This window comes from Zeugodacus cucurbitae, chromosome 6, assembly GCF_028554725.1.
Source record: "Zeugodacus cucurbitae isolate PBARC_wt_2022May chromosome 6, idZeuCucr1.2, whole genome shotgun sequence".
Taxonomy (NCBI): domain Eukaryota; kingdom Metazoa; phylum Arthropoda; class Insecta; order Diptera; family Tephritidae; genus Zeugodacus; species Zeugodacus cucurbitae.
In genome coordinates this window covers 9,903,798-9,930,560 of record NC_071671.1, presented here as the reverse complement: position 1 = coordinate 9,930,560, position 26,763 = coordinate 9,903,798, and the positions used below count along the sequence as shown (strand labels likewise).

Genomic DNA, 26,763 nt, shown 5'->3' with positions numbered 1-26,763 from the left:
TGTTTTTTTTTTATTTTATAATTTTTGTATAACACGTTTCTTGAAATAATTTAGAGAAAAATTGTTAATATGAAATTTTAAGTTAAGCAATATGTGACGTAATTTTAAGCAAATATGTATATTGATAATTTGTTAAAAACAAATTATAAATTATTTAATTTTTAGTGTTTACTTTGAAAATTTTATATTTTGGAATTGGTAACGCAATTTGGTTTGAAATATTATTTGCTTTTAAAGTGGAGGGTATAAAAAAGTTATATCATGAAAACTAGATACAGATTTGAATTCAGCGCACTCAAATTAACTAGAATCAGTTGTTAGATTCAAAGAAGCAAATTGAGTGTTGGCCTGTGTTATTTGAAGAAACTATACAATTTTATTTTATTAAACTGTCTTTTATTTAACAAGTTATGTTTGCATTTAAATTAATTTAAGTTAACATTTTTGATGGTTTTTGTGATTAGTTTAATTACCAATTTAAAGAAATTCATTGTTATTGTGGCATCAGAAACAAACGAAGAGCCGCAGTTCTGACAGATTTGAAGTTTGTGTTCAAATTTATTTTGATTTACCGTTAAAGCGCCATGCACAAACCTTTAATTATTATTAAAAGAGAATATACGAACGCTAAATGACGTGTAATTATTGAATTTAATGAAAAAAAATCAAAATATTCTAAGAAGTTCACAAAATAGATAATTCAGTATAGATCGTTGATTTATCTAACTTTTTACATAAAAATCGAATTATTGTGATTCGTTAAAATTTTATTTTATTTTTTTTTCATTTCCGCTAATTTCATTTTCTAATAAAATAAAAGCTGAAATAACTTCTCATTTTAACTTCATATTTTACGGGTTTAAAAAATATTTTGTAATATAATAATTGTTTGATAAAAATTCCAAAAATTGTCTTTGTTAATTTTGCCCGATGAAAAAATAGTGTAATAATGATTCGAAAATTGGTTTTGTTTATTTTCAAAAAGATGAAAATCCAATCAGATTCCGTGACACCATGGAAAATCAAAAAAAAAAAAACAAAATTGGTTCGTCATTTTGACATGCAGCAAAGTCTTGGATTACACAACACACTTGATTGAAAAAACATTCTCTATTTAATTGTTTATTAATTATTTCTTTCTTTGGACAAAAAAAAATATAATTGCCTTATTTATAATTTATTTTTATATTTTAGTACCAATTTATTGTTAAATAATAATTGCTTACTGAAATTGAAGAAAATTATATATTTAGTTAAATTACAATAAAATTTTAAATTTAATTTAATTTAATTATTAAAATGGTTGTCATACTTTTTTGTCATTCTTTTGTATAAACGTGCATATTTATTTGTGTTTTTTTTATTTATTTGTGTTTTTTTATTTATTTGGTTTTTTTTTTAATTTGCTCAATTTTATTTTTAATGTTTTAAGAGCAGTTTTCTACACAGCTATTTGTTTTTTAACTTACTTTGTTATTGTAAATTTATTTAATTTTTTTATGATCCGAATTTCGCAGTGCTTATTATAATATTTATCATATTTTTATTTATATATTTAATTTTATTAATCGTTTTTATAAAATAATTTTAATTTAATTTTATTTTTTCTTTAATTCAGCTACTTAAAGTCTTTATTAAATTATTATTTTTATTATTATATTATATTTATATTTTTGAATTATTTCAATTTGAAAAAACACACACTCAAATTTGCGCCATGTGCTCACTTAACAATCGCTTTCAAATCGTTTGGATATTACGCGCTCAACAAATCAAAAAATAAAAAATATAAAATCGCATTTAACAGCTACGCTATAAAAAAGCTGCATTTTAAATTTACATTTATATATTTCCAACTACCCAAAGTAGTTTACAAAAAAACACACACAAAAATTGTTTAAGTGCGCAGTCTAGTAGTGCAAAAGTCCACCGAATTCAAAATTACAAAAATTTACCTAACCGCATGTTTACTACGTAAACACCATTTCAACGACTTTACTGGCTTTATAAGGACGCTATAAAATTTCCAACAGCGCCAATCCAGTACTTTTTTCTACGAAATTCGACATTTTTTTCAGCTTTCTAGTACATTTCAAATATTGTACAAGCGTTCAAGAGCGCTTCAATCTTTCGAAAACACCCGCTACTTTTGTGCTATATATGTATACCCATATCAAAGAAGTACCACATTGTTGTTGTGTTTGTTTTTTAGCTTGTATTTCACTCAAATAAACATATCACTTCATGCTAAGCTCTCTTCTATCATATATTAATTTACAATTCATTTTAGCTACAAAAATTCACTTGGATAAGCGTGACCATCATTAGCACTTAGCCTACTAAACATATACATACATATGCAGGTATTTTTGTATGTTTCATCGACGAAAACTTACAGCAGTTTAGTATTTCATTTAATTTTGCGCTTTTTTTTGTTTTTGTTGTTTGTGAATTTTATTGCAACTCACATTTGCTATAATTGTGTAAAAGTACATGTTTGTATGTATGTGTATATAACGCCTTGCTGTCACAACGTTATATGATTTTTGTAAAAAGCTTGTGTGTTGTGTGTGTATAAATTCAAAAATACTGCCACGTAGAAATGCTGCTCTGTCCCGGTGGTGGGGTGGTCCGTTGATCGCGCCAAGATTTCATACCGGCATCATCGGCTGTGAGCTGCCGCACATGCGTTTGGTCAGCCTTTCAAAAAAAAAAAAAACACCAATATCAAAATTGTATAGTAAAATGCTACGGCGACAATTCAATTGTCGGCTAAATGTGGCGGCTTCAATTACAAAAGTAAACAAAGCACGTAAATTCGCGTCATTTCATAATTTCCTTTAATATGCACTAGATGTACTATTATATGATGTATGTATGTATTATATTTATATACATAAATGTATTGTAAAAAGTTGTTGTTGTCATGGGCGGCGGTTGTTGGCCAATTACATAAACACACCGTCGAGAAAGAAATACTTTTCCGTTTAAACTGAAGTAGTCTTCAGAGTTGTTGTTGTTGTTGGTACAATACCGTTATTAAGCTCACATTGCAATGACGACTGCAAGCCTGTGTATTTATGTACATATATATATGAAACACATTTGTATTTTGTATAATAATTTTGTGCCACTTTACTTAATAAACAATTTATACGCGTGTTCACATACATAATGCCTGCTTGCTTGCTTGCTTTTGCTAGTAAAGCAGAGTTTACTTCTTGCGTACATAGAATATTTATTTTTTTTTTCTTTATTAATATAGTGTGTGTGTATATATATAGATATAATTGTTATCATTATTGTTATTGTTGCTGTTGTTGTTGTATAATTTACTTTTACAAAATGCATTGTCATGTCCTATTCAACCAAGTAGGTACATATATACGAATGCGCACGCATGTGCTTACGAATGGGCATTGAAGGCCACGACACGAATACAATATTATATGATTAACAAAATCAGCTTACTATATATGCATATATGAAATAACATCGAGTAATTGAAATCGTGCAACAACTATTACACATGCATACATCCATTGGTATATGTATATTTTTTATATATATAATGTATGTATGTATATCTACAAAATTTTCTTTATACTTATTTAGTCAATACTCTAATTGCTTTTGCTTTTGCATTTGCTTTTGCGTTCACTTTGCGCCGCTTTCCATCCTTCAATTGTCACACTCAGCGCTTGTTGCAGTTGTTGCCTTTGTGGTTGTGTCTGCTGTAACTGTTGTTGCTGGTGTTGCTATGTTGTTAACTGCTATTTTCGGTGGCTCACCGCTAACGCCTTCGTGTGCTGCTGCACTGCTGACACCTGTTGAGGCGTTGGTCGTCGCCGCTGCATCTGCTGGGGGGTTGGACTGCATTTGTGGGGTTGAGGAGTTGCTGTTATTGACGCCATCCGTTTCATCGGCTGTTGCTGCATCGCCGCTGCTGATAACTGCCGTCGCATCAGTTGGAGTTTCCTGCATAGATGAAAACAAGTTGGTGAAAAGTGAGGTTAGAAAATGCAATGTAATTTAGAAACTTTTAACAAAATCTGAGCAAATAGTTTATAAATATTGTATAATGGACTGTGAAAAAAATAAAGTAAATTATATTATAAAAAAATAAGTGAAAATCATAAAATTAAAAAAAAAATTATAAATATTTTATGGGTGATTTTTTCCTTATTATTTTTTTACTTTAAATTTTCAAAAAAATAAAAAATAAAAAACAAGCCAGGAAGGGATAAGTTCGGGTGCAATCGAACATTTTATACTCTCGCAATAATTTATCGCAATTTTTTTTATAAGAATAACACACAGTATGACACATATATTCGGCATAAAGTTCTATAGAAAATCATATATAGTAAATGAAACCTAACGTAATTCTTGAACCGATTTCACTCATTTTCACCACCAAGGTACACTATATCCAAGACTATACGCTTACCTAATTTGGCTAATATATTTCACATATTTAACCGATTTATAAGTTATTAAGGCCATCATAATAATGTCAGCCTTGAAATCCAACGCAGAATCACTCTTGCCAACAGGTGCTACTATGGACTGAGTAGGCAATTGAAAAGTAAAGTCCTCTCTCGACGAATAAAAACTAAACTCTACAAGTCCCTCATCATTCCCGTCCTACTTTATGGTGCAGAAGCGTGGACGGTGTCAACATCCGATGAGACGGCACTAGGAGTTTTCGAGAGAAAGGTTTTGCGGAAGATTTACGGTCCCTTAAACATTGGCAACGGCGAATACCGCAGAAGATGGAATGATGAGCTGTATGTGTTGTTCGACGACATAGACATAGTCCAGCGAATAAAAAGACAGCGGCTACGCTGGCTGGGTCATGTTGTTCGAATGGATGAAAGTGCCCCAGCTCTGAAAGTTTTCGATGCAGTACCCGCTGGTGGAAGCCGAGGAAGAGGGAGACCTCCACTCCGGTGGAAGGACCAGGTGGAGAAGGACCTGTCTTCACTTGGTATTACCAATTGGCGCCAAACCGCCAAAAAGAGAGATGCGTGGCGCACTGTTGTGGACTCGGCTATAACCGCGTAAGCGGTTTCTACGCCAGTTAAGAAGAAGAAGGCCATCATACTTTTGAAAAACCCATAATTAGGTCGGCATTATGACCCGATTTCACCAATTTTTGGCTCGGAGACATATTGTTAGAAGAAACAAATTTCCTCTAAATTAAATTAAGATATCTGAGAGATTTACCGATATTTTCGTTGAAAAATTACCCTAAAGCACTGAGTTCTTCATATTCGATATTCGGGGCATTGAAAAGTTATTGCCCGATTTCGACAATTTTTTCACAAGTGATGCCACAGATCATATACAGTATTTGTGTTAAGTTTTACTCCGCTATCTTCATCGGTTCCTGATGTATACATTACAAAGTGAAGGAAACAGATGGAATCCAAAATGGAGTTATATGGGAAGTAGGCGTGGTTGTGAACCGATTTCACATATTTTCCCTACGTGTCATCAGGGTGTCAAGAAAATAGCATGTACATAATTTCAATCAAATCGGTTGAGTAGTTTCTGAGATATGATTTTTGATCCATAAGTGGGTGACGCCTCGCCCATTTTGCATTTTTTATAAAAATCTGAGTGCAGCTTATTTTTGCTATTTTTACTGTAAAATTTAGTTTTTCTGACATAAGTAATTTTCAACATAACCTTTGTATGGGAAGTGGGCGTGATTATAATCCGATTTCAACTATTTTTATGGTGTATAATGGGGTACATAAGGGAAGTGACTGCTGTTTGGTTTTTATATAGCTTTATTGATTTGCAAGAAATATATAAAAAACTTAGTTGGGGGCTATTTTCAATGGCAACCCTTCCACAGTCCCAAGGAACATTTGTACCAAGTTTCGTAAAGATATCATATTTTTTACTCAAGTTATCCGTTGCACGGACGGACGGACAGACATCCTGATCAAATTTGATAAATATAACAATCGTTTAGTTTTATGACTTACAAACAACCGTTATGTGAACAAAACTATAATACTCTCTTAGCGACTTTGTTGCGAGAGTATAAAAAGTGATTATGAGTATTTTAAGACTTTAAAGTAAAAAAATATAAGAAAAAATCGGTTTAGTATATATGTACATATACCCCACCACAGCTCTCAAAATAAAATTGCGTTAAAAAAACAGAACTTAAAAAATAAAAGATAAACAACAATAACAACAAAAACAACTGTCAAATCATGCTCACCAATTTTGCTTCAACTCGCTGACGTTCATGCATCGCATTTAATAATTCACGCAAATGCTGATTCTCCTTGCGTAGGCGTTCACGTTCCATGTCGCGTTCATTGATCTTTGGCTAAACGGAAGAGAGGAGAGGAGAGGAAATGAGTTGCGGTACAAATCGAATTGTCATTTAGAAAATGTGGCAATTTGCGTTTAACTGCCTGTCAAAGCATCGTTATATACGCGTGCTCATTAGCCACACACACACACATGCACACGTGTACACTTACCAAAAGTAGTGAAATTTGCGAATTCAACGAGCTGACAATCGCATTCAGCGCATGACATGGCACGCTTGGCTCCAGCGAGTTGGCGTGCTGTATGCGATTCGGTCCACAGTGTACCACAGTGGGGGAATTGGCGCTCGTGTTTGTGATTGCGGCATTTGTGGTGAGATTGGTGAGGGTGGTGGCTAAACTCATTGCCATTGGTGTGGTTTGCGTGGAGTTGTCGACCATGGCCAAAACGCTGTTGAGCTTGCTGTTCAATGTTGACTGTGAAGAAAGTAGAAAAACAAATGTTTTAAAGATTGATATACAAGATAGTGAGAGCTTTGATTTTTGTAGGAAAATCGCTTAATCATACCAGTGTTTCGTAGGCGTCATTGACTTCCATGTGCTCATCGGGGTTATTGGTATCGTTGGTGCTTGTTGTTTCTGCTGTTTCTGGTGCAGTTGTTGTTGTTAGTGTTGTAGCTATTTCTTGTTCACCACATATTGTGTTTGGATCCTCTGCTGTTGTCTTGTCAACCGTTTCTTCCGATTTTTCCGATACGCTCTGCTCTTTTTGCGGCTGTGCGGTGCTCACTGTATTGACTGCAGTTGTGTCTGTTGTTGCATCGCTGGCGCTTGTTGTTGCTGTTGTTGTCTCGGCTACATTCTCAACTATTTTGCTTTCACTCGTCTCCTTGTTATCACCTTCGCTAGCCTTCTCTTCATTCAGCTCTAATTTAACTTTATCCTGTTCCGTCTCCGTCTCCGTCTCCGCTGCAACCTTCTCCTCAATTTGTGGTTGCGCTGATTCGTTATCATTCGTGTTTACAGTTTCTTCATTATGCTTAACATCCAGCTGCTCGGCAGTCACCGGCTCGCTAACGTGATCTTCATTAAGCGCCTGGGTTACCTCATCGGCAGATTCTTCCGGAATGCTATCAGCGCTAATGGTACTCTGACGTTTCACCAACTCTGCCATGCTCGCTTGGGCCACAGCAGAAGTGGCGATCTCCTCTGGAGCTGTCGTATTTGTAGTCGTTGCCGGGAGTGCACTCTTTTCCTCCTCCTGTTGTTGTTGTTGTTGTTGCTGCTGTTGTTGAAGAATTGCGGCCGGCGGTGGCGGTAGTGGTGGTGCTTTAAAACTGCCAGCCGGTGGTGGCAAAGGCGGTGGTGGGGTTGAAGCTTTTGGGGTTTTCGAAGCGAGTGTCGGTGGTAGCGACGGCAGTCGCAGTTCGTCGATCTCACAATAGCCATCGTCATCTTCATGTATATCCTCGTCGACCAACGCATTTTGCAGTACGGCGCGAACGCTGGTCGCCGTTTTGGCGGTGGGTGTCTGCTGTTGTGCAATCTGCTTGTTAGGCGGCGGTAGTGGTGGCGGTACATCCGCAGCTGATACGCTACCGTTTGCTGCTATTTGTGTTGTGGTCGAAGAGCCGGTTGAATTCATGGTTGACGTTGAAGATGAGTTCGACGAAGCGGCCGTCAACGGCGTCAACGGTCGTTGGCTGTGGTGATGGTGATGCTGCTGTTGCTTCTCATGACATTGATCGCAAACAGCTGTTGACACAGCGGATATCTCCTGTTCGGGCGTCACATGCATGTACTCATTGAGTACCTCAGTTAGCGATTGCACCTGTGCGTACGCAGCCAATGCAATGTCGGCGCTGTCTTTAGGCGCTTCGGGCATCGCCGCAATGTCGACGATCTCATGGAAGTGCTCCACCGGCAGCCGGAACATATCACAAATTATCTTCTGCTTCTCCAACAGGCCGTCGCGTATGGATGCGTCCAAACGACGCAACCGCTCGGCTGGGGTGAGTACCGGTTCGGCGGTATGCGCCGGACTAATGCTGATCTGTATGGCGGTGGGTTCGACCAATGGCGGCGACGACTGCATTAGCGTGCGCGTATTGTTCGAATTGTTTGAGTAGACAATGCTGGCACTGTCACGCTTCGATCCGCTGCCAACACCACTGGCATTTGAGCCGAACTCATCAGCGCCGGCGCCCGCATTATGACCGTTGGCTTGACGTGCGGACTGTGTGTGACGTAGGGTTACGCTTGCATTCTCATAACCACCGTTATTGTTGTTCGGCTCACCACAACTGCGCGTCGACATGGTGCGGTTAACGGCAGCCGATGATGACGATAGTGATGCTGTGGAGGCGGACGATATGGCGGCCGACGATGAGCCAATCGAAGGTGACAGCTCATTGTGACTGAGACGCATTTTGTGGTCGGCACTGCCTGCGGTTGATGTACTCTCACGACGTCCATTGCGTAACTGTACATTGTGATGATCGTTATTATTATTATTGTTGTTGTTGACATTCACCGAAGTCGCTGTAGCGACAGGCATCATTGGCGCCAACGGTGTGGTCGTGACGGTGGCGATAGCCGAGGCGGGCGGCGGTCGCTCCGGTGTGAGTTCAAGTGACTCCTTTGTATTGGAATGCGGTAGGGTGACGATCGCTGGGTCATCGACTGGCTCATGGTTGGCGTTCTTCGAACGTGGTTTGTACTGTTCAGCGGCGTCGGAAATGTGTTTGAACCACCTGCAGGGGAGAAAAAAAACGGTAGAGTTGAATTAGTGAAAGTTAAAGTAAGTTGTGGGAGTAAAATTTACAAGTTCTTTGGGAAGGCTTCAAAAGTAGCAGAGCTATGTAATCGTGTAATTATATTTTGGGATTACTTAAAATAATTTTAGATTGTCTTATGTATAAGAATAAAATTTAAAATGGTTTTTCACGTTGTTCATTTGCTCTACCTCGACACCAACGACGCACGTCGTCCGCCGCCTGTGCCACTGGTGTTGCTGCCGCCATTGTTGGTGGCCTCATTGAAGCTGCCACGTCGGCGCTCCTTCTTGCTTTGTCCCTTGCTCGGCGTCACATTGAGACTGTTGTTGTCGCCGTTGTGATGACTGTTATTTTTATTGCTGGATAGTTGCAGCAATGAACCGTTACAGAGGCTCTTGCGACGTACACCGCTGAAAATGTCATCGGGCGAGAGGAAATTCATTTTCATCCGTGCTGCGGTCTAATAGCGGTGCAGAGTTTTCGTTTACCGAAGTTATTTGCTTTTCCAGAGAAAAGCGTATAATGACGAAATCTACAGCGAGTGCTGTTTTCTTTTTCACTTTAAAACACTTTTAGCGCGCATATTTTACGGCATTTTTATTATTTTTTTTATTTTTTAATTGTAATTTAAAAAGTTCTCTTGTTTTTAAAACACGGTTGTATATCTGTAGTGATTTGAGGGGGTTTAGAAAGTTTAGAAAGTTAATTTTTCTTTTGTTGCAATTAATAGAAATTAAGCGAATTAGCGAAAGTTCGTGAGTAAGTTCTCAAGTATTTTTTTAGTATGACTTTCTTGTTGATTATCGAGAATATACTTCTTATACAATAATATCTCGTCACTTGTCTAAAAACACCATTAAATAATCAAATACTTTCAAGAAAAAAAAATCTACTTTCTTAACCACTCGAGTTTTGTTTTACTATTAACTTTCGTTGAAAATTTAAGACCCAAAAATTAAGCACATCTCGTATATCAAAATTGTATCCAAATTGTTGCCTACATTTTGGCGCTTTCTAAAAAAAAATTCGGCTTACTCTCTGTAGAGTTAATTTTAGTATGAATTTTTCAACAATTCATTCTTTACAGCAACAATTTGTGCCTTTTAAACCAAACGAAAGCTATTTGAATTCAATCGGAGATGGATTAGTTTAAAGCTGGTTTAATTCAATTCGGGAAATAAAAAGTATTGCCTACATCCCGGGGTTTTCAGAACAGATTCGGACTATCTCTTAAATACTACAATTATGTATGGATTAATGTACATTCCTCAAGTGCAAATGGGCGTAAAACGAACACTTTGGGATAATAAAATGCAAAATTAATTTAAACTTTCTGTTCGAGTAAAAAATAGGTAAAATTTCTAAAAGGAACCTCATAGAAAATGAGAACATAAATATTAGTCCAGACAAAGCAAAGCGTAGTGACATTAGTCACGTGTTACCAAGCGATTAATCCTGGGCAGGTGCCGGAAGTTGTTTCAATAGAGAATGTAGACCCCAATGAATTATTTTTATTGCTTCATATGCAGAGCTTCTTTCACACCAATGCCTTCAAAGTTCTTCAAAATAAATACATTTTCTGTCAACTCCAATAGTATAAATATTGAGTTTGGAACACTATACAATCCACAAACCCACAAAAGCACCAAATATACCCAACATAACAGCCAACCGATATCCACTTCAAATGCCTTTTAAATTAAATGTGTGCAAGGTTGCCAGCTGTTCCAGCAGCTATTACACAGCTCAGTCGCCGCGCGCGCTCTCTCCCGCTGCGTGTGAAAGTGCCAAAGCCAGCGCATCGATGAATGCGTCCGTTGAACTGCGACATCGCTAGTCAATAAATGAATGAATGGACGAATGAATACGTGAATTAAGACATCTGCGACATAATTCGCGCGTTAAATTGCTATTTATGCATTTATAATTCGCAAACAAATTAACGCAAATAGCCGAGAAAGTAAAACGCATATATAATAACTGTATAGAGTATCTAGTATTTATAAAGATATAAAATATTATTATAGCAATTAAAGCCATGTGCTGTGTGGGTGAATTACGTGTGCATTGCATTTCGAACACTTCATTCTTCATTCTTGCGAGTGCCAGCAGCAAAACAGCCAAATATTCAGCGATTCTTTTGGAATTAAATTAAATATTCTTTTTGTTGTTAGTGTTTTATTAAACACATTTTCCATATTTCACAGAAAATTACTAAAATTATTTATTTATGTTTCCATAAATGAATTTTTCCGTAAAGAATATTTGATTCTGTGGCAATGGCTCGATATAGAGCAACGAAGAAGGAAGTAAGAAAAGTACTTGCGTGTAATTTTAATTTTGGTTAAGAAAATAGTCCGTAAAGGACCTGATTTCTGGGAATTAATGAATTATTCTTTTGTATTTAATTTTCACTATTTTTATACTCTCGCAACAAAAGTTGCTAAGACAGTATTATAGTTTTGTTCACATAACGGTTGTCAGTAAAGTCATAAAACTAAACGAGTTAGATGTAGGGTTATACATATCAAAATGATCAGGGTGCCGAGACGAGTCAAAATCCGAATGTCTGTCTGTCCGTCCGTCCGTGCAACGGATAACTTGAGTAAAAATTGAGATATCTTAATGAAACTTGGAACACATGTTCCTTGGGACCGTGAGAGGTTTGCTTTCGAAAAATCGAACCACTGCCACGCCCGCAAAATGGCGAAAACCGAAAACACATAAAGTGTCATAAATAATCCATAAATAAAGTTATAAAAGGAAATCGGACTATAACTTTTCGAAGCCCCGAATATCGAATATGAATAATTCAGTGCGCCATGGTAATTCTTCACCGAAAATTTCGGTAAATCTCTCAGGTATTTTAATTTAATTCAGAGGAAATATTTTTCTTCTAATAGTGTGTCTCTGTACCAGAAATGGTTAAAGTCGGGTCATAACTTCCCCTAGCTCTCATATACCTAATCATAGGATTTTCAAATTGGGTCTAATTGTGTGTTATCTTAATAAAAATATATCAATAAATTGCGAGAGTATAAAATGTTCGGTTGCAACCAAACTTAGCCTTTTCTTACTTATTTTTATTTCAAACTATACTTTTAAGAATAACTTTCAATTACACTATACGGCAAGATCGACTTTTTTCTGAGTTTATGAAATCGGATGATAATAATTTCTATTTTAAACAAACTTCCTTTGATTCTGAATCCATTAAAATTAAAGCAAAAATCACCGAGCGACATTTGCCAATAATGTTTATTATGTTTGAGGCCACTCAGTGTAAACTACAATAGTAATTGAATTGCATTCCTGTAAATACATTAAATATATGCATTTCACACAATATAATTTAACACAAATAAGGCAAATGGCTGCAAATGCAAAAACAAACAAAAGCAAATGAATGCCATGTGTCGGAAGCACTCATACAATTAAAATGCAAATGTAATGAGTACAAGTGCGCAAGCACGCTTCTACGATGAGTCTTTCTGTGCCACCAATTACTATACTAGCTGCATACATACAAACATTCGAGTGTGTGAGTGTGCGTATTCACGTTTATGCGAAGTGAAAGCAATATCTGTGTGTAAATAATTTTGCGTTCGCTTCCTTAATTAAACATGAAAAGGACAACGCTCAATAATAATTGCACAATATGCAAGAGAAATAAAATCAATACGGCAACACTGCATGAATGTTAAACGTTAATGCATACAATATTGTGCTTTGCAGTTGTTGTTAGAGAGAGTTAGCGATATATGGAGACTAAAATGAAAGAGTCGATGAAAAAAGGATCTTCCTCTTCTAGACTTTAAACAGCGAACGAGAAGCAACTGTATAGAAATTGATTTATTTTTTTAATGTTGCCAATTATACGAGGGTTGCTATATATATTTCTGACCAAGGCTACACTAAGTGTTGCCAGGTGCAATCTGATATTTCCATTGGAAAGTTTCACATTTTTTAGCATAACATCACTCAGAACGTTTTGTCATTTAATCGTGAATTGTTTTATTTACAGGTAATTAAAAAATCATCTCGGCCAAAAAATGGAATTAACTCGTGAACATTTTCGTGCGATCATTTTTCACAACTTTCGACGAGGATTATCGCGACAAGAGTGCATCGATGTACTAAAATCTTTGTATGGCTATGAAGCACCATCCTATAGCATTGTGAAAAACTGGTACAACGAATTCAATCGTGGCCGACGCTCGCTCAAAGCCGAATTCCGTGAAGGTCGTTCAAAAACAGCCGTTATGCCAGAAAATATCGATGCCGTACGTGAACTGATAATGCAAGACCGTCATGTAACATACCTTCAGTTAGAGGCATGCCTATGCATTTCTCCCACCAGCATACATTCGATATTGCATGAACACCTGGCCGTAAAAAAGGTTTGTTCTCGTTGGATCCCGCACAATTTGACAATCGCTCAAAAAAAGGCTCAAAAAAAGTGCTTCGAAAATTGGTTTCAGCGCATGCAAAAGTGTATAAATCTTGATGGAGAATATTTTGAAAAACAATAAAACCATTTTCGTTGATAAATATTCCTATTTTCATTATTAGGCCAGAAATATATATAGCAGCTCTCGTACTAGAATTTTTGGGCAAGATTTATGGTCCTCAGAACATTGGCAACGGCGAATACCGCAGACGATGGAACGATGAGCTGTACGAGTTATACAACGACGCTGGCTAGTTCATGTTGTCCGAATGGTCGAAAACACTCCAGCCCTGAAAGTGTTCGATACAGTACCCGCCGGTGGAAGCCGAGGAAGGGGAAGGCCTCCACTCCGTTGGAGGGACCTGGTTACACTTACAATCTCCAACTGAAGCCGAACTGCGAATGAAAGAGAGGAGTGGTGCGCTCTCATCGATTCGGCTATAACCGGCTAAACGGTTCAACGCCAATTACATACAATTATACTAGAATTACATATGATCATATGCAATACTGTAGGTATTAATTCAATCCAATAAAATAAAAATTGAAGCGCAGAACGCCTCTGTTGAGCGAAATTACGGCTCTTATATACGTTTCTGACATACCGTTAATGCAGTCAATTAACAAATTATAACCAACATTAATTTAGCCAGTTTAGTGAATTCATTTATCGATATGAACAACATTTTTATAAGCGGTTTTAAGGAGAACAGCGGTTCTGTGGCACGTTTATAAATCCACGCCGTCATTTGCGTGTCTTACATGTCATTAACGTAGTCAATTAGTAAATACCTTTTCGATTAAAGCGCTGATTTAGATCGCTTTATCATACAAAAGAAAAATCTGATTTTTCTACATTAATTTTTAATCGAATACGAATCGAGTTGAAAGTGGAATGCAAATATGCGAGTTGTTGTCCACGCTTTAAATTTGGCTGTATTTATTGATAAAATACCAATCAGCTGATGAAACTTGCCAACTTATTCTGAACAGCAAAAACAGTAATGTATAACAGCTGATCGTTAATCGAGTAGCCGGTAGTGCGAAAGGCAAAAACTTGCTTGTCAATTATGATCTTAAGTACTCAATTAATTTGTGTGTGCGAAAAGGCTGGAATGCAATATGAGGAAAAGTCTAATTGAGTCAATTAGCAGTCTGCCGGAAACTCAAATGAAAAGTCAATATCAAATATCATAATTTTATGCCACCATTTCGAACTGAACGCCTCTCTACTATTAATAAATCTTGTGAATACGATTTATTTTAGATTCGCAGACATTTGATATTCCCTTGGAAATTTTAATTGAGTGCTGTGTAAATGTTTCGACAAACTTTCTTATACTACATGATTGCAAGTTTCGCAAGCTTTAAAAGTGCACTTGCAACTTGCAGTTTTCATTTCAAAATTAAATTCCTTCATTGCGGGAGAAAGTTTTAAAGTGTGAAGGAACTGTATGCACTTTTTTAATTATTGAAGGTTATGTGTGCGTTAACAGTTATGTGCGATGTGTTGATTGCGCCTGCGGACCAGAAGAAGGTCAATTCGACATTTGATTGTCTGAACTAATAAATTATATAACATTGCTCGTCAAATAACTGTCAAAAGTTGCTGTGAGTTGCGAAGGCCACAGTGGATTATTGATAAGACATGTCTACGTGCCTGCAATTTTAATGAAATTAATTCGCAGAGACAGTTTCGCTGTTGCAGTTTCGAGTTTGTAGAGATTCATTTGCCATTTACGCAAAACTTGCACTGACCTAATACAAATCTATATATGTATTTTTGCAGCAATTCAGTTCAATCTTCAGCGTTGAAATTTGGTATTTTCGCGCAAACAGAGCTCCAGCAGCGTAATCAAAATACAAATCAAAACCATTATTTCAATGATATTCGCATTTTACATTGTATTTGTATTTATTTGTACGAATTGATCTAGCTAATGGGGCGCGAATCAGGTCAAATAATTTGCACTGGTGTTTCAACATTTCAATCAAATTTCAAAAATATCCGAATGCATGAAAATATTTACAATTCGAGTCTACAAAAGACGTGGAATTTCCAAATTATTTGCTTAAAAAATGCGCACACCACATGCTAGAATTTGCTCAAAAACACTATACACAGTCAATCAACTTGATACAGGATTTGACGATAAAACGGAAAAATTAAAATTATGAATATTTAAAAATACTGCAAATCGACAAAGGCGTTGAAAAAACAACAAAAAAATATAATTTCATTTCATAATATTTTGAAGTTCAAGTGGAAGCAAAATCAAAATCATCAGCGACAAGAACGGGCGATAAACTGCCACAACTACCGATGGGTGGTGTTGAAAGCGAAATGTGGGCGTCAATGTTGCTGCTGGAGGAGCGCGCAGGTTATTATTATTATTATTAACCCAAACGATTACCCTCCTCCCGCCCAACCGACGCGTGGGGCGCAGCCCGCATACGAGCGGAATTTGCCGAGTCTAGAAAGGCAAGAGATTTTTAAGCGTCCGGTTCTCAAACTGCTCAGCTACAGAAAGAAACATTTCAACAGCTGAGATTTAAAAATTTATAAAAACAAAAAGTTAAAAATTTCTGAATATTATTTATTAAGAGAAGACAAAATAGTTTTTTTGATGCTAAATATTGAGTCAGATGGATCAAATGTGCTGGAATGCGAATTAAAATCATGACATATTCGGCAGAATGGTTCATTTAACTCAAAATTTGTTCTAGAAGATTTTAGAAATAATGGTCTAAACTGCCTGGATGAACGCAATGGGACATTAAACTTAATATCAGACAAAAGGAATGAACTACAAACTAAACCATTCAGAAGTTTTACTAGAAAAATTATACCTAGCATTTCTCTGCGACTAGTGAGTGTGGGAAGATTTATAAGTTTTAAACGACTAGTATACGGGGGAAGATTCAATCTTGAATCCCAATGTAAGTGGCCTAAAGCAAAAAGTAAAAATTGTTTTTGAACGGACTCAAGCTTATCAGAATGGGATTGATAGCTAGGATTCCATACCACAGAACCATACTCCAATATAGGCTTTACCAATGTTGTAAAAAGAATTTTAGTAATATACGGATCACTAAATTCTTTAGACCAACGTTTAACAAAGCTAAGAGCACCTTTAGCTTTTAAGACAATTGAATTTACATGAGAATTAAAATTTAGTTTAGGGTCCATATTAACTCCTAAATCAACAAAGCTAAAAACTTGCTCTAAACTGAAGTTATTTATTACATAGGGGGAAAGATCAACAGTTCTACGGGAAAAGCACATCGTTTTACATTTTTTAAGATTCAGTGGCATATCATTTTTGTGACACCAAGTAACTAAATTATTTAAATCCGATTGCAACTCAGTCCTTTCGTTATGAGAAGTATATGATTTAAAAAGTTTTACATCATCCGCATATAATAAAATTTCTGAAAACTTAATTACTGAAGGTATATCATTGATGAACAACAAGAACAGAATCGGGCCGAGATGACTACCCTGTGGAACCCCTGAAGTGACACTAATTGAATCGGATAAAGTATTATTAAATAAAACTTGTTGTTTTCTGTTAGTAAGATATGAGGATACCCATTCAAGAAGTCTTGGTTGAAAACCAAGAAGATTCAATTTTTGCAAAAGAATTGATTGGTTTACTCTATCGAATGCTTTACTAAAGTCTGTATATATAACATCAGTATTCTTATTATCCCTAAAACCCATTGACACATGGTTTACAAATTCAAGCAAGTTAGTTACTGTAGATTTCCCTTTACAAAATCCATGCTGAGAGAATGAAATTAAAGGAGAGATTAAGAAAGTTATTTGGTCAGTGACAATAGCTTCAAAAAGTTTGGGTATAGCTGACATTTTAGCTATCCCCCTATAGTTCTCAACAGATGATCTAACTCCACTTTTATGCAAAGGTAATATAAAAGAGTTTTTCCACATTGACGGAAAAATACCTTGTTTAAGAGATAGGTTAAAAAGCTTAGTTAAGGGCAGATAGATATATTTTGCGCAATTTTTAAGAAAGCTTGAGGGAATCATATCAGGGCCATATTTAAACGAATCTTTTAACGTAACTAAATAATTTAAGACATCTGTTTCAGAAATAATTGGTGTATTAATTACAGTACTCGGACATAACACTTGATGATATGGCACATTCATAGGGTAGTTTGAACAATAATTGGATTTGAAGAATTCTGCAAACATATTAGAAATAATATAATTGTCACATGACATTGTTGATTTATATTTCATCGCGGACGGAAAATTTGAAATCCTGCGTTTGGAGTTAACGAAACCATAAAACAATTTCGGATTACGAATAATATTATTTTTTACTTTGATTATGTAGTTTTTATAACATTTTTTGTTAAGTTCCTCAAACTGACGACGCAATTTAGAATATTTTAAATAATCAACAAGAGCTCCAGTTCTTTTATAAAGTTTAAAAGCACGAGCTTTTTTATTTTTTAATTTACATAGCTCATTCGAATACCACAAATTTGAACTTTTTCTTTTGATAATAAAACATTTCGGAACAAATCTTTCAAAAATATTAAAAATTGTTTCATTAAAATGTGATACATTTAATTCAATATTACCACTATAATCAGGCCAAGTCAATTTAGAAAGTTCACAATTAATCTTTTTGAAGTTAGCTTTCGCAAAGTTGAACCGAGAACAAAGGTCCTGTTTGTTGCATACAAGTAATTCGTCTATGATTTCGATATTAATTTCCAAGGCAGGGTGATAAGAGTCCTCTGGCAAAACTAAAGGATCAGATCGGACCACAGAAACTGTTGAAGTATTATCAACATAGACCAAATCCAAGAATTTACCAAACTTGTTCGGTATTAAGTTAATTTGGTTAAGACCCATCCCAGACATTTCTTCCAAAAACTCATTAAAGCTTAAACGAGTGCAAAAAGGGGTAATGCAATCGTCAACAGATTTCCAAGATACACACGGTAAATTGAAATCGCCTAGAACAATTATGTAATCAGTATTCTTAGCAATTGAAAAAACATTATTTATTAAAGAAACATGCTGCGTATATACAGATAAGTCCGATTGAGGCGGAATATAAGATAAAGTTAGATAAATAGAACATTTATTAATACAAATTCGTATGCACTTAAATTCAATAAAGTCCGCATGAGGAACTTCTACTTCTTCAGATGGAATTGAAGAATGCACAGCAAATAATACACCCCCCCCCGACTCTGTTCAGTCGATCGCATCTAAAGATTTGAAATTCACTATTTAATATTTCGTTATCAAAGATATGAGGTTTAAGCCAAGTTTCAGTAAAAGCGATGACTTTAAAATTACAATTAGTGCTGTTCAAATACAATTCTTTTAATTTTGTATTTAAACCCCTTACATTTTGATAGTGAATTTGTAATGAATTTTTTATAATTAGTTTTTTGAATCCGCGGCATTTTTTGGAATATGAGCAATTACAGTTTGTTTTTGTTGCTTTTGCTCGAATTCGCGCACGAAAGCACCAGGTGGCCAAAATGATTCATCAAGTAGCAATTGAAAATTAACAGCTGAAACGCCAATCTTGAAAGAAGATATGTTTCTTTCGTATTTAAAGTTAAATTTTCTCACATCAATATCAATATCGTTAATTTTTAATTTCGACGAGATGTAAAACTTTATATCTTCGATTGTGGTATCCGAAGCGAATCTCGAAACGAAAATAGATTTTCGTTGAGGTATTACTACCAAATTTTTTGCCACAAACTCAGAGTTAATAGGAGGCGGATCCTGAATAGTTTTCCGCTTAAGGTTATCGTTAATTGTTTTCGGAGGATTAAGCACTTTTGAAGAGGAAGGCTTCTCTCCTTGAGGGCAAGGAGATGAGAGATTAATAAGGTCTAATTTCACCGGTGACATACTTTTCACGGACAAAGTGGCAGGTTCCTCATTAGACGGACGTTTACGTTTTGATGAAGGCTTAGCATTATCATCTTGATCATTTAGGCATTTAAATGATTGAAACAACACTTCATAATGCTTAAATTTTTCTGTAAGGTTTTGAAGTTCTCGACCGATTTCTTTAAAATTATTGCGCGCCTGTTTAAAAACTTTAAATAATTCAATATCTGTCGGTCTACACTTTAAGCACGACCAGCGCAGACCCTTTCCATCGAGAATAGAATCTAAGATTCTACCTGTCAATCCAGCACATTTAAGATGGGCAAGCCCGTCACAAAGCCAACAAGAAACAAAACGATCAGAATCGCCTTTAATAGTACAATTCGGAAAATTGCAAGTCATTATGAAAAAAAAAATTTAAATTGAAGGAAAAAACAGAATAGTAAATAATAATAAAAATTAAAATATGATATAATAGTAAATAGAAAAACAATAATAGTTATGCTGAATTAGCCGAGATCACAACCAATATAATAGTGAGCAGTTTGAGAAGCACTGAGCCACTTAAAAATAACACGCAAACAGCTGTGAGCAAAAATGAAAGAAAAAAAGACGAATCAAAAGAAAAAGAGCAAATTAAAACAAAAACAATATGCAATCGCACAAACAATTGCAAAGTAGGAAATAAAATTGATAATTGATAACAACAACAAATGATTTAAAAGACTCGGCACCAGAATTTAAGAAAATAGTTAAAATACAATTAAAATTTAAATATAACACAAAAGCAAATTAGCACAAATACTTAGCTTTAGATTACACTTATTAAAAGTAAACTTTCTTTAATTATATTAATAAATTTAAGCACAAATTCAAGAACCGAGAAAAAATTAAACTTCACAGTTTGACGTGTGCCAGATTTATAGCAATAATATCGCAAAAGAAAATAATAATATGATACAGTGGAAATCAGAAGAAATTGTGGGAAATAAAAAAAATAAGCAAACAAATTCGCGGCTATTTGTTTTTAGGTTAGGGTGGTTCTTAAATAATGAAATCAACTTTTTCCAGCAAAATTAATATTAATATGGCCAAATATATATGGCCATTTTCCATCACGATACTTTGTATTATTAAACAATTAAATTACTTCTTTCCCCGAAGTTTAAATACTCTTTTCCAACCTAATGCCCATATACAACGACGAAAGAAAACCTTATTTTGGCAAAGTGTTGACTACTGGTGACGTACGCCAAAGTGGAAATGCGTCACTGAGGTTAGATGCGGCAGCAAATAGCTGGAGCAAAATAAGTTGAGGCTGACGGAATTCTAAAAAGTCTAAATTAAATGAAAAGATAAATAAATATGCGAATTTGTTGAAAAATATCTAGTTATAACTGCAGTAATGTGTGAATGGCAGAATTGTATGATAAACAATTGATTGTGCATTCGCATCCTCTTCTTTCAAGTAATGTAAATTCTTGGCGCTTGGCAAATACTGATTGGTCACGTACCTACTTACTTTATTTACTATGTCGCAAATCAATGTGGCTAATATGCTGTGAAGAATTTTAACTTTTTGAGGACACTCTCTGCTTCTTACGTTTTTTCTTCTGATTGCTAGGACCACCGAAAATCGACGGTCAGAACTTGCAATAATAACCGAGAGTAGGGTATACTTTACTACTAAATATTAAATACATAGTTGCTAAATCCAAGATTGCTTTGAAGAAAATTAAATATTTTACATCACTTTAATAGTCACTTCCGTTCAACAAGGACTACCACAAACAAAAATGTTGCCTACTTTTAGGCAGAACGCTTAATTATTAATTACTCTATCGAAGACGCGCACCCAATGTGGTATTGAAATAAATTTGAAATTTATGAAAGCAGCGAAGTTTTTATAATAATTTTTTTTTTACAAATTTGTATTTTTTTTATTTATTTTTTAAATTACTTTTGAGAAATTGACTGTAAAAGCAAATAATATTTACTTATGATGAGGAATGAAATTATTTTGGAGAAGCATCTTATTTAATATTCTCTTTCAATTGAATTAGTGAATCTTGAATAATTTGTATGGTTTGTGGATCTATTCAAAATTCTATAATTTACTGACTTTTTCGAAAATTAAATACAGAAACAAACAAAATTAGTTCAAAAGCAATAAAAAAAATTAAAATTAAAAAATACATATACTTTTTTTTGCATTTGATTTTTTGCATTTTATTTTACTTTATTTTATTTTATTTTATTAATTTTTTATTTTTTTATTTAATTTAATTTAATTTAATTTTATTTATTTTATTTTATTTTATTTTATTTTATTTTATTTCATTTTATTTTTTATTTTATTTTATTTTATTTTATTTTATTTTATTTTATTTTATTTTATTTTATTTTATTTTATTTTTTAATTTTTTTTTATTTTATTTCATTTGATTTGATTTCATTTTTATTTTATTTTATTTTATTTTATTTTATTTTATTTTATTTTCTTTTATTTTATTTTTTAATTTTTTTTATTTTATTTTATTTTATTTTATTTTCTTTTATTTTATTTTTTAATTTTTTTTATTTTATTTCATTTGATTTGATTTCATTTTTATTTTATTTTATTTTATTTTATTTTATTTTATTTTATTTTATTTTATTTTATATTTTGTTTTATTTTACTTTATTTTATTTTATTTTATTTTATTTTATTTTATTTTATTTTGTTTTATTTTATTTTATTTTATTTTTTTTTGTTTTATTTTATTTTATTTATTTTATTTTATTATTTATTTTATTTTTTATTTTATTTTATTTTATATATTTTTATTATACCTTTTTTTATTGGAAACTGAGGCAAACATCTGCTTTGGAAAGCAAATAAAAAAATATAATTTTAAACTTCTGCGTAATTGAAATGATGTCCCAAATAAATAAGCTTAATTAATAAGCAAACAAAATTTCGTCAAATTAGAAGCTACCATATATCAATAATTACTAAGCGAATACACAGCAAATTATTGCAGGATGTGTGCATATGTGTTTCACGCCGAATGTGAACGGCCACATGGCCGTCTTGGCAGTCACAAATTATGAAAATGCCGTCATGGCTGTCACGCCAACGCTTTAGTCATGCACGCACTCACACAAGCAAACTTATAGGCGAAAGCTTGTGCTGCGCAGCTCGCCAGCACATAAAATAAATTTCTTTTAAATATTTTTCAAATAACAATTAGTTATGCCAAAGAAAATATAAATAAAACACTTGCTTATAAATATATAAGTATTTATATATATATACATATGTATATGAATATATGTATGTATAAGTATATATGTACGACATGATGCAGAAAATATTTGAGACTTCCGCTAATTGGACCCTGAACACGTTCAAAGCGTAATATGCAATTTGCCGGCACAGCGAACAATCCAATGCTTATGAATATGCGGTGGGTCGTATGCGCTGGGTACATGGCGTATGAGTAATCTTTGATTTTTTGGGTTTGACTGAAGCGGCCACCAACGTACATGTGTATCAGGAAAATAATTAAGAGCGCACTATATTTATTAAATATTAAATATTTAACAACGCAGCGTGTACTTAAATACTACACACACACATGCTATTGTATATATGAGGTCGTGTGAGCTTTTTTTGATTTATTTGCATAGTTGAGTGTGCCTTTAAGCAGGCAAATGTCGTGCCATCTGTGAGAGTGTGCGTGTGCTGCTTTGTTGTTTTTTGGCCAACGAATTCACAACAATTTAGCAAACATACATACATACTTATATACTCGTTTTCATGTATTTCTATATTATCGTTTTTTGTGGTTTTTATGTGTATATAAATATGTCACATACGCTTTATCGCTATTTGTTATAATTTTTTGCGCGTATTCCACTTATTTTGTTTTGCTAAAACTTAGAATATATTAAGTGCTTTCCTTTTGGTTTTGAACGCGCCCAAATTTGACGGACTGGCCTTCAAGTAACAAGCGACAGAACACTTTACACAACATAAATAAACATATGTTTGCGTTTTGATGTATCTACTCATGTTTTATTTACTTATTTCTTTTGTGAATTGTTATGTGTATGTACTTTAAGCGATAAAATTTGAAAGTATTCAAAGTGACAAGGGTGCCGCACAACAAAGCAAAAATAAAAAATATAAAAAAAGAATATATATAAAATTTAGCTATTTCGACGGCAGGTGTTGGAGGTTAATGGACCGGAAGAAAGTGTGACTACCGAAGGGTGTTATGGTGGAATCTCAGCGGTTGTTGGTTATTATATGGATATTAAAAAAATCTATACGAAGTACTTGAAGCATATGATATATAAGAAGCTGACACATTAAATATATTAAAAAAAGTGGGATTTCTGTGGAATTTATTTGAATTTTATATGTATTAAATTTATGCGAAACTTTGAAACCGCAAATTTCAAGTTAATCTGGTTATTTTTGAAGTTACACGCATAATTGTAACGACGCGTCAGAGCATTTGAAAGTAGTAGGCCGGTGTGGCGCTTTGTTTCTTACAAAACTGTGTTTTGAAAGCCAAAATTATGGCAAAACATCTATTTTTTTCGAAGCCACCGTTTTGTCAAACAAAAAATATTTTGCGTATTCCTTCGATTATTTACAAGATTATGCATTACTTTCACGAAATCCATTTGATTTTTATACCCTGAACGGGGTATATTAAGTTTGTCACGAAGTTGGTAACACTCAGAAGAAAGCGTCGGAGGCCCTACAAAGTATATATATAAATGATCGGTATGTTGAACTGAGTCGATTTAGCCATGTCCGTCTGCCTGTATATATACGAACTAGTCCTTCAATTTTTAAGATATCGTTTTGAAATTTTCCAGATGTTATTTTCTCTTCAAGAAGCTGCTCATTTATCGGAACTGCCGATATCGGACCACTATATCATTTAGCTGCCATACAAACTGAACGATTGGAATCAATGGCTTCTATGGAAAACTTCCGCATTTTGCTACATATCTTCACGAAATTTGGTGTAAGTTATTGTTCATAGAAATAATTTAATCTCCGAAAAAATTGTTCAGATCTGTTCATTATAGCTTATAGCTGCCATACAAACTGAACGATCGGAATCAAGGGCTTGTATCGAAAATTTTCGCATTTGACGTGATATCTTCACGAAAATTGACATGGATTACTGCTTAAGGTAATAATATAATCTCCGAAAAATTGTTCAAATCGGTTCACTATATAACCTTAATGTTTCTAGCAAACAACCTGGCTAAAAAGAATTAGTAAAATTTTTTCTTTTGTTTTTACTTACTTTTTCTTACGTCTTTAGATTTGCTTAAACACATAGTTACTAAAATAAATGCACCTGTGAAGGGTATATTTGCTTCGGTATAGCCGAAGTTAACGTTTTTTCTTGTTTTCATTTCAGATGATCCACTTCAGAGTTATAGTGGTCACCGCAAAACGCGTTTTTTGGGAGTGGTTTCTGTTATTTTCACAAATAAAAAATTATTCAATACTCTTCAAAATTACCATAATATGCGTACAAATTCTTAGAATAATAAAATTAGAAGTTTTCTCAAGAAAAATATTTGAAAAATCTAATTTTTATCGCTCTTAACTAGATGTAACCTCTAAAAATATAGTTACTAAATAGCATGCTTCTTCTATTCATAACTCACTACTAGTTTTCTTAGTGCTATAGAACTATACCAAAAAATCCTGCCAAAGTAGACAACATCTCATCAGACGACTTTATATTATCGCCAACACTTCATACGAAACAATTTCTGACTTCCACCAATTGCACAATATGCCACAAGAAATGCAGGCAAAAATGCAAATTTCACACTAAAAAATTAGCACTGCCAACGCAGAAGCGCCATGTGTCTACGCATCACTCGTTGGCGGCTCAATTCACCTAAAGCTCCGTCAATTTTCGCATGAATGCGGTCAATAATGCGCCTTGGCGCCGCAAACAAAACAATAACAAGCTAGCAAATGTGCTCCGGCCAAGATAAACTAGACGCTACAGAAAGTAGTGCCAGTGTGGATGATCCATATTTCATAGCGCACAAATTAGTTCTTCGCTTGTCTTCTTGCCTCCTTTTTTGATAATTGCATGCGAGAAGCTATAAATATCTAATAAATGAAAGCGCGAGTGCAAACTGGAGGCAACTCGTATATATGTATGTATGTATGTTTGTGCCTGTTTATAAGCGCTGTGCGAATACTTATGCAGACAACAGATTTTACTAATCACCTTGACATCAATTTCTCATAATTAAGTTGTCGTGAATTTCATATATAAAATGAGAACTTATTAATACATATATATATATAGTATGTATATACACAAGTGTGTAGAGATAAATATATATGTATATATCAATAACTGAAGAATTTACGAGAGCGTGAACATGCTTCTAGCAGGCACGCGTAATAATAGTCGCAGATTAAACTAAAAATTTTGTCTGGCAGTATGGAAAAATATATGTGTATGTAGATACAATATAAAACAGCAGAAAATATCATGAAATAAAAAAAATATATCATGAGATTTAATAAATAGTGCAGAGTCTAGTCTATTAGGGTGAATATTTTGTGGATATTTTCCAAATCAGCAAATCAGGCACATGAAATATATGTTCATAAATACATATCGTATATATAGACACGAAAGGAACTTAAAATTTAAGATTTAATTTAAGCACACTTTTGCTACTCCTCTCTAGGTTTGTTGTCACATTTTAATGACTTGCTACTTTTTAATAATATTTTTTTTTAATGATTTCAAATAATTTTATATATTTTCACAGTAGACAGTTTGGTTGCGTGGGTGTTTATTTATATATAAAAAAAAATTACGATACAACTAGCTATTAAAAATGCTGAACATTTGTGCGAGAAATATTTCTTTCTAAAATATATAAATTTTTGATGCTAGGCGCCATAAAATGTATTTTCTATGAGTCATGATTCTTGAAGCAACAAATTTGCAGAGGGAATGGGTGAAACGAGATGATAGTGAAATTTAGTAAATTTCAAAGGAAAAGCGATATAAATAAACTAAAGCTTGTCTGCGTTTAAAGAAAGCTACAAAATGTAATAAAGTAGCCACGTATAATTCTGCCAATGCCCATGGTAAACTTTCCCAGTATCTTTCAGGCTGAGGTCTATGCTATTAGCAAATGCGCTGAAATAATATCAGACAGGAACCAGGCGGCTCTCCAGGCACTATCATCCTTCGAAATAAACCTGGTGTTGGTCCTGGACTGCATTGGAAAACTCAATAGAGTGTGCAGCAACAACAAACTGACACTGTTCTGGGTACCGGGACA

General features: G+C 34.1%; 1 protein-coding gene across 3 annotated transcripts in view; it reads right to left on the bottom strand.

The window, feature by feature from the left end:
- Positions 1 to 3,104: 3,104 nt before the first annotated feature.
- LOC105210966 (uncharacterized) overlaps positions 3,105 to 26,763 on the bottom strand; it is a 254,870-nt gene continuing 231,211 nt past the window's right edge. For all 3 annotated transcript variants that reach the window (XM_054232911.1, XM_054232910.1, XM_054232912.1), the window contains 4 exons: positions 6,865 to 9,049; positions 6,510 to 6,773; positions 6,242 to 6,352; positions 3,105 to 3,978 (listed from right to left, as the gene is read on the bottom strand). In XM_054232911.1, the coding sequence (XP_054088886.1) occupies positions 3,682 to 3,978; positions 6,242 to 6,352; positions 6,510 to 6,773; positions 6,865 to 9,049 (2,857 nt within the window). In that variant the 3' untranslated portion in view covers positions 3,105 to 3,681. The remainder of the gene's footprint in view (positions 3,979 to 6,241; positions 6,353 to 6,509; positions 6,774 to 6,864; positions 9,050 to 26,763) is intronic.